This window comes from Thunnus thynnus, chromosome 8 (genome assembly GCF_963924715.1).
Source record: "Thunnus thynnus chromosome 8, fThuThy2.1, whole genome shotgun sequence".
In the NCBI taxonomy this organism is placed as follows: domain Eukaryota; kingdom Metazoa; phylum Chordata; class Actinopteri; order Scombriformes; family Scombridae; genus Thunnus; species Thunnus thynnus.
Window position 1 is genome coordinate 26,319,244 of NC_089524.1, and position 18,065 is coordinate 26,337,308.

Here is an 18,065-nt window from a genome sequence, read left to right on the forward strand (position 1 = left end):
TCGTGAATATTAAATCGCGCTTTGAAAAACAAAAAGCAAACTGTTGCGTTTTAAGTAGTATGGTTACTCATATGTAGCAAAGATAAAGTGGAGTGAATGTTTACTTATGTGTCCACTTCTGCGTAACGATATTTGGTTGATAGATAGTTGAAGCATCAACACACACCCACGCATGTTATAAAGGCAGAGTTTGAGACTTTGGCATGAACGCGCTCAAGATGACGTACATTTGCATGCCATGCGTCATCTGCACTCGACAAACGTGATCCTAGCTCCGTCATATCACATGGACTGGGTATAAAATATAAACAAAGCATCCTTTACGTGAACCGAATAACATATGCATTAAAATGAGCATGGGTTGAGGATTAGCAGGTGGTCAGTGAACTCATCATCAGTATGGCTGCTGGGACGCTGCAGGATCTTGTAGCCGCCGCCGCCTCTCTGCACGCTCACCGGGCAGCTGTGGTATATGATGATGGGTCAGTTTCGGGGAGTCCAGTGTCTCTGCGGTACAGAGATCTGTCTGAACTTGCCGGTGAACTGTCTCATATTCTGCGGGACAACTGCTCTTTGCACAACGGCGTGATCGGCCTGTATTGTAGTGATGACTTGTTCACACCTGTCTGGATTTTGGGGTGAGTCTACTGTTGTTACTGAAGGTTTAGCACTTATTGTCAAAACATAATGTGTATGTCAGTGTGTGCTAGACAAGTTTGAATTACCATGCTATGACAAATGACTGAAGCTCAAGTCTGCTTCTGATTCGAGGTGAAGAGAAACATAATATTTAACATAATATTTAGTGGCTGATTCTCCGTTTTTTCAACACTTGTGAAAAAAGTGATTTCAGATTTGTGAAACCTCTATCTTATGAAAACAGAAAAAAGGGCAATTTCACAGCTTTTTCCTCATCCAGACTACGTCAGACCAGGTCCAGATAAAAAAAACCCCCACTATATTTAGACTTGCCAATCTTAATAATAATAATCTAGTCCAAGTTTGATGAGTCTAGGTATAGTTGTTTTTTAACTTGACCTGGTCTAATGTGGTCTGGGTAGGGAAAAAAACAACAAAATAAAGGTTTCACACAGATCTAGAAAATTTGACATGGGGTGGCAAGAGGTTTTGGCAGGGTTGACATGTGATCCCCAAATAAAAATAATACCATTCTGTAGGTAAATGGGTTAACAAAAAGATCCATTAATATATTTTATATTTATTCTTACATTGTGTTATTTTGATACACACATTCTTAATGAGTTTTTTAAGACAGCTAAAGGTGACAGTTGTGAAAAACATTTCACAAACATATCTAATATCAATACTGAGTTTTCTTGCTGAAAAAGCTGGAAATATCACCACTTTTGCCCTTCCTTTTCATTTTTGGTCTGCACTGCACGGGAGTCCAACTACTCTGACCTACAGTAGTCAAGATGTGAGAGGATCTTTTGGTTAAAAGTCATGTATTACATTACACTGTAGGAGTATGTAGTTAATAAATTACAATAAAACAATCAAGTCAATCAGATTTAACACTGAGAGATATTTAGACTAATTAATCCCCTCATGGCTAATATATTCAGTCTGACAGTCAAGAAGGCAGCAGCCTGTGTGTGTTTCGACTCTGTGCTGTAGCTTACTATGTTAGGAGGGCAGTTATGTATTTGTTAATCAAACAAAAATAATAGATCTCCTAGCATTGATGTTCAGTTATTAGGCTACAGTCTCCACAACTCACTCTCTAAATGTGATGGATTCAAACATAACTTAAAGGTGCAGTGTGTAGAGTTAATTCATTCATTCCTATGAAAGTTGCTCAGTGGGGTGTGAAGCCAAAAAAGCCTCTTCTCATTGTAAAGAAATACCCGGATGAAGACATACTGCACATGCTCTATGGGCCCAATGCATCCATAGAGCATGCTCAGTAGAGACTTCCGCTGGCCGAGACTACTAACTTTCAATTTAGCTCTGTGGCTAACTTGAATGGGGATAAAACGATTCAATCAATGGATGGATCAACTCCTGATAGTGAAATGAGTCATTATGTGGGAGTTGTGATGCTTAAAAAAATGATCTGCTTACTTACAGACGTCTCTTTTACAATGTAAGTCTATGGGAAAAAGTCTTTTTGGGCCCAATAGCATCACATGACGTTGTAATTAGGGTAAACATCCCTATTAAGTCCACGAACCATATAAGCCCACTTGCAACTTCTGAGTCAAATTTTTTTTTAAAAACACATCATAATTTTTTGCTGTTTGATGTTTCTTCCCATGAAACTGCTTGTTACATAAATGACACTTTTTATTGTAAGTCAATCAGATTTGTCAATATTGAGTTATCGAAGCATATGTATGACATGTGCCTGCTGATCCCAAAAGAAGTTGCAAGAAAACTTTGGTGATTTTGGTATCCTCAGAAGATAACATTTTTTGCATATTTCTACTCCTACTTTTGGCAAATACTCAATTGTTATTTTAAGAGATTAGTGTTTTGAATAAGACATATGTTAGAATATTACTTGAATCAGAAATATTGTTTCTTTTGAAATCAAAATATGAGTTTTAGCATGCGAGCAAACAGACCACATGCTGCATCAATACAGTAGCTGCATAGTATGGTTCATTGCAATGACATATAGCATGATAAGTCTATATACACATTACATTTTTGTGTGCAGTTTACATTATTATACTGTTAAATAGATAATAAATGTGTATGTTTATCTTTATTTATTTTTTAATTAACATTTTTATCTGGTGGGCTTACCAAAAAAATCCCACTGTTTGGGGTGGATATAAATGAGTATAACTAATTATTTCTCAGCATGATCAATTAATATTCTTTCTGTTATGTTAGCCCACCATGTATAGATTTATTTCATATAGTTATTTTTTTTTAATGTCATGTGCATAGAATAAAATATTCTGTCTTTTAACCATAAATTCACTGATGTTCCCTTTAAGCCCACCTGCTCCCATTAAGCCTACTTGACTGTGTTTTAATGGGGATTTTGTCCCTTTTGACTTTTGAACCATTTTCCTCTCTAATTTTAACCTCAGGTCATGAATCAGCTCAATAAATCAGATAATTATTACCCATATTTAAATATCACTGACATTAAATAGGTCAATTCATTCTGGACAGCCCTATATTCTATCCTAACAGAAGCAATATTTTTCTAATCTTTACTTTTCAGATAAGTTTTAGTTTAAGATGAGATAATGAGCTTCAAGATGTTATGACTTGTCTCCTCACAATGAACTGTATGTTTTAATGTTACCCCACAATGAACTGAATGGTTTTAAAATGTGTTCTTACAATGTTTTCAAACCATTAGCCTAAATGTGATTAACATTTGAAAATCAGTTAAATTTATTGTTTAATTGTAAATCCTGAAATTGACTCATTTACCATCCCTAGAACATTAGTATTGAATCTGCAAGCTGTTTTTCTTTCAGTCAGTTGGTGTTCAGAAATCTTCATAAAAACATCTTCGTACTTTCAACCAGCATTTATCAACAAATCATAAAGTGGGCTTATTTGGAACACCCATGGGTTTAAAGGGTACGTTAGGTACCCATTAACCCCATGCCGGACTTTTGACATATTTTGACAAATTAAACAATAAAAACAAACTGGAATAAATGAATTATTGACACTTCAAATGAGAGATTAGACTTTCATTTTAACAAAAATGTTCTCACTTAATTTGGGGCATTATATATGAAAAATGTCTGAAAAGTGGATTCGGTGGGCTTAATAGGGATGTTTACCTACACGGTTTGGCTACTAGCCCGGCGCTGTTCCTGGGGGCTTGCTATTAATACGTCTGTCACTGCAGGATTTGAGCGGATCCACCATCTTGGACAGCCAGGTATGGCAACACCACTTGGACAAACCACATGTTTTTTTCGTTTGTTTGTTTGTTTATTGTTTATTTTATAGAACACACATACATTAACAGTTTGTTCACATAGATTGTAAAAAAAATATGGACGTAGAGCAGTTTTGAAGCTCAAGGTGGGTGGCTCCAGCCGTAGCCATCTTCGCAGCGCCTGATGCCGCCTCACTCCCAGCTAATCTGAAATGGGCAAAGAGGTGAAGCTGAAGTGGGCTGAATGAAGCCTGGTTACTGAAACAAGCGACCTAGCGGCTAGCGACCTGTCACTCAAAGAGGCCAGTCCCTTAATTATACATAATTTTACGGCTTAATAACATTTAAACGGGTTAGTTATAAAAAAAAAAAAATTTTTTTAAATATCCTCTGTACAGTTGTCATGAAAGGGAAAATTAGCTACAGAGACCAAAACTGTTTTTTGTACCAGGCTGTAAACATGTTTATTTCTGCTGTAAAGTTGGACATTTTAACATGGAGGTCTATGGGGATTGACGCACTTTTAGAGCCAGTCTCAAGTGGCCATTCAAGGAACTGCAGTTTTTGGCACTTCCGCATTGGCTTCATTTTTCAGCCACGGAGGTTTCCGCTTCTTTGTACACACAAAACTGTCCACACCAGGGCTATGTAAGCAAAGTTTACAAGAAAAGAAAAAAAAACAAAAAGTATTTAGAAAAAGTAATACAAATTCAAAATAATTTATCATCGGTTCATAAGAAATTTATCAACAACACAGTTAGTTTTTAATTTCCTTATTATTCTTAAGGCCTCTTATTGTGGTACATTGATGCAGTTCGTGATAAAAAATGTCCAAAATTTGGTTTGAATTCTGCCCATCTCTTCTTGTGAATGTGGAATTTTCCCAATAATAAAATTAAGTGTACAAAAAAATTACCTTTTTCCTTCTCATTACCTTCAAAACATATAAAAATGTCTTTATCCTGAAATCGGATTGTTTGCCCAGTTTTCCTTCTTATATAATGCTGAACATCCACCCAAAATATTCTGGTATACACACAGTGACAAAACCAATGACAGATTGTTTTTTCTTCAATCCAAAGAAATTGCAAGAACACTCAATATTAATTCTAAATCTCTCTAATGTCCTTTTTGCTGGATATATTTGATGCAAAATTTTAAAGAAAATCTCTTGAACTTCATTAATAAGACTAAATTTGTCCCCTGCTAGCCAAATTTTCTGCCAAATAATTTCTCCATAAAGCAAAGCCCAAAAGAATCCTCCTGGGGGCAGAGTTACAGCTTGTATGTAATTCCTGATGTATTTATTGGAGCATTTATTCTTGGTAAGGTCAACTTCTCCAAAGAATATACCACTATTGAATGGATCGTAACTGATAACCTGAATTCAGATAGGAATTCACTATGCGTTAATAACTGCCCATCAGCATTAACAAGTCATTTAACCAATACAGTGATTTATTTTTATATTGAATATTCTTGTTATTCCAAATGTAGTAATTAGTTGGTGAAAAATTATGCTTGTAAATCGGTTTCCAGGCCAGCAGAGCTTGTTCATGAAAATTTGGTAACTTTACAGGTAACGTATCAATTTTGTAATCACATTTCAGCAGAAATTAAACTCCACCCATTCAACTAAATACATATTTAGGGAAGGTATTCCAAATGTTGTCTTTTTCTTAGACAAACCAGACACATGTTGTCACTATAGGATCTGAGTGTCAGCCGTGGATTTTACGAACGTTTTTCACAGCATATGAGTTATTATATAAAAGTGTTTGGTGTTTGACAATATCTGACACTTTTAAGCAGGAATTGTTTAAGAAATATATTTAGAAATATGAGGAAACTTCCCTCACATTTGCAGCATTTTCAATTTACCTTTTTACTCCATAATTCCAAATTCTGTCTGTATACATTAAATAGATACTTTATGCAGTGTAGCACGAACGTATTCAGTTCTCTGAAGGCTAATAAGATGACACCTACGCAGATGCGCCTGTGTGATCTTTTAATGCAGTTTTAAGTACCAGACAATTATATTTCTGCACATGCATTTGTCTATCAGAAATAGAAAGAAGAGTTTGCCCTGACAATTTTTAATTGTGCTCTAGATGTTTATAAGTAAAAAGGTACTGTTGTTGATGAGAAATTATATGACTGGAAAATATAAACTCCAAACTCATAATTTCAGAGTTATATCCTGACCCCAAATTGTGATATATACGTCCAGTAATTAATGGGTTAAAGAGGATTATTTAGTAAAAAGATCAACATTTAACTGTATTTAAACTGCAAAACCAAGACAATAGAAACAAAACAGTATAAACATCTGAAAATATAGACACAGTTTCCAAAAGTTTTTTCCAATAAATAAGCAATGATGTGTTTAATGTTTTTAATGTCATTTTCCATGATGTGAAAACATTGAACTGTATTGAAAAATATATACCAAAAAAATGTATACTTTTCATGTATTTAATGAGAAGAAATTAAATGGGTGTGTATGTGTGTGTATGTGCGTGGATATACGTGCACACATACACACACACGCACACACACACACACACACACACATACACAGACACATACAGACATAATAGGAATTAGGAAATGCATAAATATATGAAATGCATGCATTTCATATATTTATGCATTTAATGAGAGGAAAAGGGTAAACGAGAGATTAGGGGTGAGGGTTAATAGTAGGTGGTGTGGTGGTGGGAGAGAGGTGCAAGATGGAGAGCTCCAGTTTATTTGAATAACTGGCGGAATCTTTTCCACAGAGATTTCTTCTTGCTTTTCTTGGGCTCTTGTTCTTCTATCTTGATCTCATCTGTCTGCTTCTCCAGGTCAGACAGATCAGTCAAGCCACCGCTGGCTCCCTCCCTCACCTCGGGGGTCTTGTTACTGAGAGACTCCAGTAGAAGGGACTTTTCCTCCTTCCACTGGCGCCTCTCGTTCTCGAGGTCCTCTTTAGCCTGCTTGAGTGCTGCCAACAAACGGGAGGTCTCATCCTGCTGTTTGGCCAGGAGACGGGACCTGTCCTCCTCCCACTGGTCTGTTTTGTATTGCAGGTCCTTGTTTGTCTGGACCAAGGTAGCCTCCATTCTAAATGTTAACTCCATGTTTTGGGCCAAGACCATTTCCATCTCTCCCTGCTCTTTCTTCTCAGCCTCCAGAGCGTTCTCTAACTGCCTAATTTTATTAGACGCTTCACTGTTGGCCTGCCTCTCTTTGGAAAGCTGAGCTTTTAGAAATCCTTGCTGGAGGTTTGCCTCTGTTGTTTGGCTCTTCAGCAATTGTTTCCATTGCACTACCTCTTTTAGCAGGACTTCTTTCTCCTTTGCCAGTTTGGAGATCTGCTCCTCCTTCTCTTCTCCGATCCTCTGAAGCTCAAGCTCAGGGATCTGGAGCAGAGCCTGGTTGGTCTGCTCACAGTAGACCTCCACACTGGTTTTCTGGACTGGACATGCAGGCAGTTGTCCTGCTGTCACAGTGAACCCTAGATCAGCAAATAATTTGGTTAATGTGGTTGGATGTGGGTCCTGAGGAGCTGCTGCAGGCTCTGGCTGTTGGAGGGCTGTGGCAGGCTCTGGCTCCTGAGGAGCTGTTGCAGGCTCTGGCTCTTGGAGGGCTGTGGCAGGCTCTGGCTCCTGAGGAGCTGTTGCAGGCCCTGGCTCCTGAGGAGTTGTTGCAGGCTCTGGCTCTTGGAGGGCTGTGGCAGGCTCTGGCTCCTGAGGAGCTGTTGCAGGCACTGGCTCCTGAGGAGTTGTTTCAGGCTCTGGCTCTTGGAGGGCTGTGGCAGGCTCTGGCTCCTGAGGAGCTGTTGCAGGCACTGGCTCCTGAGGAGTTGTTTTAGGCTCTGGCTCTTGGAGGGCTGTGACAGGCTCTGGCTCCTGAGGAGCTGTGACAGGCTCTGACTCCTCAGGTGGTGTTGCAGGCTCTGGCTCTTGAGAAGCTGTGACAGGCTCTGGCTCCTCAGGTGATGTTGCAGGCTCTGGCTCTTGAGAAGCTGTGACAGGCTCTGGCTCTTGGGGAGCTGTGACAGGCTCTGGCACCTGAGGAGCTGTGACAGGCTCTGGCTCCTGAGGAGCTGTGACAGGCTCTGGCTCTTCAGGTGATGTTGCAGGCTCTGGCTCTTGAGAAGCTGTGACAGGCTCTGGCTCTTGGGGAGCTGTGACAGGCTCTGGCACCTGAGGAGCTGTGACAGGCTCTGGCCCCTGAGGAGCTGTGACAGATTCTGGCTTTTCAGGTGCTGTTGCAGACTCTGGCTCTTGGGGAGCTGTGACAGGCTCTGGCTCTTGGGGAGCTGTGACAGGCTCTGCCTCCTCAGGTGATTTGGCAGGCTGTGACTCTGGAGCTGTGGTTGGTAACTCTGGCTCCTGTCTCATCTGACCCTGCCTGAAATGTCGTCTCGGCAGGGCAGGGTAATCAGCTTTGTTATGTACCTGGCAGTACACCAGGTTGCTCCCCTCTTGGAGGTTTTTCTTCCATGGGTTTACCGGCTGAGGTTTTTCTTTCTTTTCCTCCACCACCGGTTGAGGTTTCTCCCTTTCCTCTTGGTCCTTTTTGATGGCCCGGTCTTCAGTCTTGACAGATTTTTTTTCTGGGCTGAGGGGAGCACCACCCTGATTGGAGGTACGCGGGATATGTTTGATGATCCTCTTGTTCCTGCCTTTCTTGCTTTTTTTGTTTCCACTTGTCTCCATCTTGAGATCGTTTCTGGACGCACTGGTTCACAGTAAGTGTTCACAGTAAGTGTTCACAGTAAGTGTTCACAGTAAGTGTTCACAGCAAGTGTTCACAGTAAGATGTCTGTGTCTCACTGCTGGAGGTCTGAGATGTAGAGTTGAGAGTACTTTGTGACATGAACAGTTTTTATGATGCAATAAAAGCCTCATTTGCATAAAGCATTCTAGAATTTTTTTCAATCTAAAAGTAAATAAATAAATGTATAAATAATTATTTATTTATTTTTAATTATTTAATTATTTTTAAAAAATCCAGAATGCTATGAATATGTGTGTGTGTTTGTGTGGGGATACAAACACACACACAAACACACACACAAGAAACACTACTTACTCTGACCCTCTTATTTTTACACTTTTCTCTCATAAATACATCAAAAGTATACATGTTTTTTCTATATCTTTTTAAATACAGTTCAAAATTTCACAGTATGGAAAATGACATTAAAAATTGGAAAAAAAAACCTTTGAAAACTGTGTTTATATTTGTAGATATATTATATTTGTAGTTTATACTGTTTTGTTTCTATTTTCTTGGTTTCACAGTTTAAATACAGTTTTTACTAAATAATACTTGGAAATGGTGCAATTGTGAGGGAAGTTTCCTCATATTTCTAAATATATTTCTTAAATAATTCCTGCTTAATAGTGTCTGATGTTGTTAGCAGATATTGTCAACAGCTTTCAAACTTCTCACACAGAACAGCTTTTCCACCAGTGTCACATGACCTAGTCAGGAAGTGTTGGATGGTGTAACAACACTGAGGAATATCATGTGAACAATATAATTCCACTTGCTAAATATAAATATTCCCCTGTATTTGAAGTCATTAAAAATCATTATCAAAGACATATAGTATTTCCTTTTTTTGATTATATTGGAGAAGCAGAAAACGACAAGTGATTAAACGGACAGTAACATATTGGCATCAGGCGCTGCGAAGATGGCAACAGCTGGAGCTGCCCACTTTGAGCTTCAAAACTGCTCTACGTCCATATTTTTTTACAGTCTATGTGTACAAACTGTTAATGTATATGTGTTCTATAAAATAAACAATAAAAAAACAAACAAACAAATGAAAAAAAACATGTGGTTTGTCGAAGTGGTGTTGCCATACCTAGCTGTCCAAGATGGCGGACCCGCACATGCATACACAGGTATGTGCAGAACAGATCGAGCAGTTGGTACGGATTGGGTAGTGACAAGTGGGTCCTCTTCCACAGAGGCTGCCATGTTACACCGCCATATTTCTACAGTAGCCCAGGACGGACAAACCAAACACTGACTCTAGAGAGGACCTTTTGCATTTTGTGTGAACTTCGCAGCCACCGTAGGTTCCCCTATACGCTTGGAAGGGGAGGGGGACGGGTATTCAGTTGGTTGCAATCTGCAACCTCACCGCTAGATGCCGCTAAATCCTACACACTGGTCCTTTAACATTGTTTCTTTAACATTGCAACGGTGCCCTGCAGCTTTTGATATCTACTAAAATCAAGGCTCAGAATGACAAAGGCTCTTCCAAATCACGTCTTGTGATGAACTCTGTTTTAGCTAGCAACTTAACCTTTGGCTAACGTTATGATTATGGACATGCTCTCATTATTGAATCAAGTTTAGCATACAGTAATTACATTCATTACTAATTTAACTTTGAGTTAAAGTGGTTTGGCTGGTTAAACTTCACACAGAAAACCTCTGACTTGACATCACCTCCAGATGCTGCAGCTGTCAGTCTGTTGTGTTGTTCTGACTCTGCGACTGTGTGTCTGTGCATGTTTGGAGCAGTGTCATACTGACAGTTTCCATGGACCAAAGTGAGCATTATGTATTATGGATTTTCTTTCTATTTCTTGCTTATTTCAGTGCTTTGGACACCTTAAGAACATTGTGGTGACTGAAAAATACATTTATCTTACAAAAAATAGGGGGGCAAGACCTACAGTAGTCAGCTGCCCCTCTTGCCCCCCCTCTAGATCCGCCCCTGGTTTCACAAATCTGAAACTGTGTTTTAATGAGTCTCTGGAGTCTCCTTGTTAATCTAGTTCAGATTTGACAAGTCTAAGTACAGTGGTTTTTGAACTGGACCTTGTCTGATGTGATCTGGATGGGAAATCGCCCTTTTCTCAGTTTTCATAAGCAAAATAGAGGTTTCACAAATCTGAAATCACTTTTCCACAAGTCTAAGTGGTGAAAAAAGGGAGAATCAGCCGCTATTGTTATGCATGTTTCCCTTAACTCAACTTTTCCCTTAACCCCGGATCGGAATCAGCAAATTGGAAGCTTACTTCAGCGTCATAAATTATCTTATTGTCTTAATTGTCTTATTATGTTATAATGTATTATTACATGACAGATAATAATTTATTGCGTTGTTGTGTGTGTGCGTGTTGTGTGTCAGCATCCTGCAGTTACCTGCTGCCTATGTCCCTCTGGACCCAGATGCTCCAGGGCTTCTCTCTGCCCGAGTCATGAACCAGTGTTGCCTCAAGTACTGTGCTGTGAAGACTGACCTCCTGCAGGTTGAATATTTCATATTTTATGAATATAAATACCACAATAATTATTTAATGTCTAACTGCAAATACAACATTTGACAGTAACATTTAAACTTATTGTGGTTATTTGATTGAGTACAACTTTATCTAGTAATATGCACAATATGGGCACAAATAAACATCTTAAAATGGCATTTCATTAGCAGCATCAACATGAATTTGTGATTTGTTGAAGGCTTCCCTCTTTCTGCAAGCTAGAGGATCGCAATAATATGAATAGATTTGTATTAATACGCCCATTGATTTTCTTTCCTCTTCCCATTAAGCGATTCCAGGCAGCTCTCGTCCAACACGTGACTGCAGAGGTTTGTGTTGTCTTGCCCAAGTTCAAACTAACCCTGGTACGAGTCAAACCGCTGCCGGTTGCTGACCACAAACGAGGAACAGAGCAAACCGCTGCTGATCTCTGTGCTTCAGCTGCAGAGTTAAAGGACGCTGGGCAAGGAGACTTGGCATATGTGCTACACACATCCGGAACCACAGGCCTTCCAAAGATTGTGAGGGTGCCACACAAGTGTATACTGCCCAATGTACTGCATCTGAGGTCAGTAATAATACCTTTTTCTCACAATTGCTTCATCGAGTGCGCTATATATTTAGATGCTGTTATGAACTGCACCCCTCTCTCAGCTCTTTGTTTCAGATAAGTGCAGATGATGTGGTGTTCCTGGCCTCGCCTTTAACCTTTGACCCCTCTGTGGTGGAAATTTTCCTAGCTTTATCGTCCGGGGCGCAGCTCCTCATTATCCCTGCTGTGATTAAGAAAATACCCAATCGACTGGCTCAACTGCTGTTCAAGAATCACCAGACAACTGTCCTACAGGCACGAGTCCATTCATCATAGGCTGTATTTAGCTAAGAATTGCCAAGATCGTCTTTTCTGTTAGTACGATGTGTTTTTTTTTTGTGTTTACACAGGTCACACCCACTCTGCTCGGCCGCTTCGGACAACGTATCCTAAAACAAGAAGTGTTGTCATCCAGCTCCTCGCTGCGTGTGTTGGCGCTGGGTGGAGAGAGCTGCCCCTCACCGTCTCTGCTGAGCAGCTGGAGACATGAGGACAACAAAACCCACATCTACAATATCTATGGCATTACTGAGGTGTCCTGTTGGGCCTGCTGTTACAAAATCCCACAGTCTCTGCTGCAGTTTGGCAACACGTGAGTATCCTCTGTTTGCTGCTGAATGTTGATTTTCAAATAAGCTGCAGTAAAACATTTGATATCTTCACATCTCCATTTAACATTTCTGGCCCAGCAGCATGGTTTCCTCCGTGCCTCTCGGGACTCCTCTAATGGACACAGTGGTGGAAGTAAGAGATGAACTTGGCTGTGTTGTAACTGAGGGTGAAGGACAGGCGTTCATAGGTGGGAAAGATTTCAGTGAGTACAGTACACATGAACTAAACTGAGGTGAATAAAATCAATGTAAAACTTTATGATGTTTGGTAAAGGTGGAGAGGACAGGGTGTGCCTCCTGGACGATGAGGAGACTATTGTCCCCGGGACGATGAGAGCTACTGGAGACTGGGTGACTGTTAGAGACTCACAGCTGTATTACCTGGGACGAAGAGACAGGACGATTAAACGCCATGGAAAACGGGTGAACTTGGACAGCGTGCAGCATGTAAGATGTTTTTATGTATTATGTTTTGCCAAAATATGAATATAATTAATGATCAGTGTCATGTACAGATGCATTTATTCGATTTATTGAGAAGACACCGAGTACATGTACATTAAAATACACATATCAAAAGCAATAAAAAGATGGTGGTGATCTATCATAACCTGCTTTTGTCACATAAAAATTGTGTATGTCACAATATCATTTTTCAGGAATAAAAAAAAAACTGCTTTGTTTTATCTTATCTTATCCTTTTTTGAGGAAAGTGAATTCAATGCTTTTAAGGCTTTTCAGGACCTGCAGATACTCTGACATCTTGAGGTTGAAAGTTCATACTTGACCCTTGGACACAGCAGTTGGCAAGCAATCTGATCAGGAATTTTTGATCTTATCACATGATCTTCCTCAGCAAATTAAACTGCTGTTGAAATTTTAACCTCAAGTTTTAAAACAACATGGACCTTTAATCTACCTTCCTTGACAACTGAGCAAACTCCATCTGCTGAGAAAGAACATGTGTTACAATTAAAAGCACAAGAATGGACCTTGTGGTGAGATTTGTTTGTACATCTTGCTCTTGTCTTTCAAAAGACATCAACCAGAACAGAGGCAGCAAAGGATGATCATCTAGCATGTTTTGTATGTTTGCTGACCTTGTGGATGACAGAAGTATTCCTGTTTATTCCTCCTCCTCCAGCTCATAATGAGTCTGCCTCAGGTGGAGGCCTGTGCTGTGAGTCTGTATGAAGGCTCGCGACTGCTCGCCTTTGTTGTGACGTCCACATCTGGAGACCAGAAGGCTGCTTCTCCTCTCCCACCTGCACAGCAGCACGCAGAACAAACACCCCTGGCCTCTGCTGAGTGTCAGGAGGACGATGAACGCCACGGGGTGGAGACAGGCGGCGCAGACGGAGATCTGAGCGGACTTATTCTGAACCAGCTGTCTCTGCTGCTACCTTCTTACAGCGTTCCAGACACGCTGGTGCTGGTCCCGGCCTTATCCCTGACTCCTCATGGTGAGCATCGGACACGCATGAGGAAAAACGGCAGCATTTTAGGGATTCTAATGGTGTGTTTTTGTCTTTTTGTTTTTTGACAGGAAAAGTAGACATGCAGGCACTTATGAAAATCTATCAAAGACAGAGAGAGTGTTTAGAGTCTGATTCTCCACGGGGAGATGTTGCCAAACTCAAGCAAACTCTTCAATCTTTGTGGCAGGTATGGCGTGTTTTTCACAACTTCTAAAATAATTAATTGTCAACACGTGCACACTTAACATTTTGAACCACCTATCAACAGGATACTCTAGGTCTTGCTAAAAACGCAACTATTGATGAGGAATCCAACTTCCTGTTCAGTGGAGGAGATTCTCTGAAGGCGCTGCGCCTCTGTGAAGACGTCCTCACCGCTACAGGAGCGACCTCACCTCAACTTTTGGAGGTTGTACTCGACGGGACCTTCTCTGACGTTCTGCGTCACGTTGCCAGAGTAACACTGATGCTGCCAGTCAAGACCAGCCCGTCATCAGCGTCTGAGGCCAAGAAACGACAGGCTGATGCTCCCTCTGTGGCGCTAGAGAAGAGAAAACGTAAAGACTCTATAGCAGCAGAGAGGCCTCAAGGGGGAGCAGATTACTTTGACATTCAGGCTGTTAAAGTTATAAGAAGAGCCGGTGAGGTGACAGAAATCAGAAATACAGAGACGAATAAAAGCTTGCAGGCTGATGCACGCAGAGAAAAGTGTGCGAGTAAGAAGAGCAGTGATGTTAAGGCCACAGCTCTGGGACTCAGTCTTAGCTGGTCCTCAGACACAGGTCGATGTGTGGACGCCTCCCCGGTGCTTTTAGTACAAGAAGGAGCAGACGATGGTAAAACAACAGCGTTCATCGGTTCACACTCTCACAGGATGCAGGCTTTAGACCTGGACTCCGGGAGCCTTCTGTGGGAGCGAGTTCTTGGGGACAGAATCGAGGCCTCGGCTGCCGTGTCTCAGTGTGGACGCCTCGTGGTTATAGGTCAGTATCAGCTCTCTGAATATCTTCAAGTGACTTTCCTTTAGGATAACTTTTGGATGCACCAAACTTGCTGACTCAACAACCCATTTACTTAACTATTTCTCTCCATATTATTATTATTTATTTAATTTCATTTTATTTATGTATTTATTAATTATTTTATTTACTGACTGGTTTGCATACTTATTTATCTATCTTCTGTTAAGTTCCAATTCCCAAAACCAAAAGATAGCTCTGCATGATGGGACCATCTCATAGGACCTATTCTCCATTTAACCCCCCTTCAAATAGAAAGATGCCCCTCAGACCCTTCCTGTAGGGTTGGGGGGCTGTTCTAGAGGGTATCTGACCTGTAACAGGCCAGCAACGTCCTACGGGTCTGGAAGTGGCAGGAGAGAGCAATGAGAGAAAGGAAGGGGGAGGAGGAGAGAAAGGGGAGTATGGACAGACAAGCAAACAAACTATAAAAAGAAGTGGTTGGATAGGAGTGAAGAGGGGGAGAGAAAAATAAAAAAATTTCTGTCCTGACTCATCCTGGTTTCACCCTGGTGCCTCTTCGTCCCTGGGACCCAACCAGACATCCCCCCCAACAACACTGCAGCTTTCTTTTTTTTTTCTTTCTCTCTTCTCTTTTGTCCTCCTTTTATATCCTTACATACACACACAAACACTGCATGTATCTAGTATTAAGCCTAAATTTTATTTATTTTAATTTTTTATCATTTTGTTCATGTTATTGTTTTGTTTGGGTTACTGTCTGGTTCTCTTTGCTTCTTTTGTTTGTACTGTACTTTGTCATATGTGTTTTCATGTTAATCACTTATCCTGCCCTCAGTTTGTGTTAATCACATATTTTGCACTAAATAAAGGAAAAAAAACGGTTAACTTTTGGATTGTTCCAGGTTGCTATGATGGCTGTGTGTACTTCTTGTGCTCTGCTTCTGGAGAAACACAGTGGATGTTTGAGACGGGAGACGCAGTGAAGAGCTGTCCCGCTGTAGATCCCCTCACAGGTCTGGTGATAGTGGGATCACATGATGGGCATGTTTACGCCCTGAACCCAAAGGTGAGTGTGTTTGACATGAAGAGATACCTGGGTGTAACGACTCCGAAAACTCACAGATCTGAATGTACATTTAGTGGTGTAACCAGTCAACACGTTCAATACTGCCAAAACCAAGACCATATGACTTTAAATTCTACTTTAATTTAGGTAAAACTTTGTAGCTTTGGAATAAAAAGTGTTTAGAGTAGTTTGTAAGCTCTGAATCGAATCTTAGCACAATGGAAGTTACGCGTGATTTGACTCACCATGAATCAAAGGCCTTATATATTAAAGAATGCACTATGATGCATCAGTTTTTACACAATAAAGTATGGAAAATCTATCCAAGTATAACGCATAAAATAGTGAGAATTTGTGGTATAAAGAGGCAGCAAGTGTTAAGTCACCTCTTCCACACGATTATCCATATTCTCGTGGCCTGGGTGTATTGTGTAATAGATGTTTTGATGTAAATGAGCAGATAAATGTGACTGATAGAGATGCATCAAGGTAAATGTGTGTGTGTTTTTTTTTTTTTTAGGTTCAGCAGTGTGTTTGGAGGCATCACTGTGGTGGCGGAGCTGTGTTTTCCTCTCCGTACCTCAACGCCTCCCTCAGACAGCTATACGTGGCATCACTGGGAGGTCATCTGCTCTGTCTCAATGCTGTCAGTGAAGAAAATAAACATTTAACATCAGTTTTGGTTTTTTATAAGGGATCAAACACGACCACGGTACTGTCTGATTTGTGTTTTTTGTCCTTCGGTTTGTCCCAGGATAGTGGAGAGGTCCTGTGGTCTTACTGTAGAGACGTCCCGTTCTTCTCATCGCCAAACGGCTCCTCTGGTAATGTGGTGATCGGCTCAGTGGATGGAAACATCTGCTGCTTCAGCAATACGGGGAAATTGGTGAGAAGCAAAACAAGCACTATGTACTGTATTACAGAATTTCATTTTTATTTAAAACAGACTTTAAACAGTAAATGCTGCCCTTACAAACAGTAAAACACTAAATCACATGCTCAGTCCTTACAATACAGACACCTCATATTAGCACAATGCTTATCATTAAGTGTGTAGATCACTGAATTAATGCAAAAAGGTGCAAACATTTTTCTTTGTTTTACTCACTGAAAAGGAGAACAAAAATAAAGAGAAATGCTGTCTCATTCCTTTTGATTTTTTTCACAATGTTGCATTTGTGTCTATTACAGTAGTGTAAATAGTGGTTTATTATTATATGCTTTCTAGTTTACTGGACTTTAGATGATTAAACTTAAAAGTGACGGGAAACTGTTGAGGTTTGATGTCTTAAATTGAAAAAAAAAGTAGTTGAGGAAGGTATTATACTATTGTATACTCTGACTTAATTATAATTGCTTACTGTTTGACAGCATTATTTGATGATGATTTCATTAAAAAATGCAACAATGAGCAAAATTCAGTGATAAACATACAAATAGTTTGGATGGTGTTATAAGCCTTTGGCGTTATATATTACCTAATTTGATACAAGTGTTGCTATGTGAGATTTTGAGGCCAATATTAGGAGCATTTTGTATTAAGACTTTTACCAACTGAAACTCTGGTCTGAAAATTAAGTCAAATTGGAAAACACTTCAGTGTGCGACTCTTGTTTCTCTGCAGCTCTGGCAGTTTCTGACTAAGGGACCCGTCTTCTCCTCTCCATGTGTCACACCAGACCAGCAGAAGGTCCTGTGTGGATCACATGACGGTTGCCTGTACTGTTTGAACTGTGCCGATGGCTCTTTGCTTTGGACTTTCCAGACTTCAGGGAAGGTGTACGCCAGTGCATGTGTGTTTGACGGCTCGGCTGTGGGCAGGAGGGGGATTCTTGTGGGCCTGGCCTCCACAGACGGCACAGTCTGGATCCTGGATGTTCAAGATGGACAAATGCTGGCCTCGTTTACTCTTCCCGGAGAGCTGTTTTCATCCCCGGTGGTGTGGGAACAGTCTCTTGTAGTCGGGTGCCGCAATGATTATGTATATTGTTTAAAGCTGACTGTCAAAGAAGAAACGTAGAAAGATGAAATGTATTTTTGCACTAATTTTATAATAAACACTGCTGGCTTTTCTGTGTCAGAGCAGAGAGGGTGCTTTGGGAAATAAGTTTTTAATTAAAGTTCCGGGTTTAAGATCTGAAACTAGAACAGGGAAATAATGAGTCCATC

General features: G+C 40.4%; 2 protein-coding genes across 4 annotated transcripts; one reads left to right on the top strand and one right to left on the bottom strand.

Moving 5' to 3' along the window:
- Window positions 1–268: 268 nt before the first annotated feature.
- Window positions 269–17,983, top strand: aasdh (aminoadipate-semialdehyde dehydrogenase). Of its 3 annotated transcripts, none has more exons than XM_067597555.1 (14): window positions 269–638; window positions 11,034–11,154; window positions 11,457–11,734; window positions 11,821–12,013; window positions 12,109–12,350; window positions 12,448–12,557; window positions 12,644–12,816; window positions 13,514–13,832; window positions 13,916–14,034; window positions 14,116–14,830; window positions 15,733–15,896; window positions 16,417–16,542; window positions 16,651–16,782; window positions 17,521–17,983. In XM_067597555.1, exons 1-14 carry the CDS (start codon window positions 400–402, stop codon window positions 17,914–17,916), a joined length of 3,327 nt encoding a protein of 1,108 aa, XP_067453656.1. In that variant the 5' UTR covers window positions 269–399; the 3' UTR covers window positions 17,917–17,983. The 3 variants fall into 3 exon arrangements, with proteins under 3 accessions (XP_067453656.1, XP_067453657.1, XP_067453658.1); XM_067597556.1 differs by having other exon boundaries at window positions 12,451–12,557; XM_067597557.1 differs by lacking the exon at window positions 269–638 and adding an exon at window positions 9,731–9,965.
- Window positions 6,265–8,765, bottom strand: LOC137188127 (proteoglycan 4-like). Its single transcript, XM_067597560.1, has one exon. It carries the CDS (start codon window positions 8,590–8,592, stop codon window positions 6,634–6,636), a length of 1,959 nt encoding a protein of 652 aa, XP_067453661.1. The 5' UTR covers window positions 8,593–8,765; the 3' UTR covers window positions 6,265–6,633.
- Window positions 17,984–18,065: the final 82 nt, after the last annotated feature.

What these genes read in the sequence shown, in the direction of transcription:
- aasdh (XM_067597555.1), top strand. Translation starts at nt 400, where the DNA reads ATGGCTGCTGGGACGCTGCAGGATCTTGTAGCCGCCGCCGCCTCTCTG. An exon ending in CTGCTGCAGTTTGGCAACAC is followed by an intron (nt 12,351 to 12,447) that starts GTGAGTATCCTC and finishes TTTCTGGCCCAG; the next exon opens with CAGCATGGTTTCCTCCGTGC. An exon ending in TCAGCAATACGGGGAAATTG is followed by an intron (nt 16,783 to 17,520) that starts GTGAGAAGCAAA and finishes GTTTCTCTGCAG; the next exon opens with CTCTGGCAGTTTCTGACTAA.
- LOC137188127 (XM_067597560.1), bottom strand. Translation starts at nt 8,592, where the DNA reads ATGGAGACAAGTGGAAACAAAAAAAGCAAGAAAGGCAGGAACAAGAGG.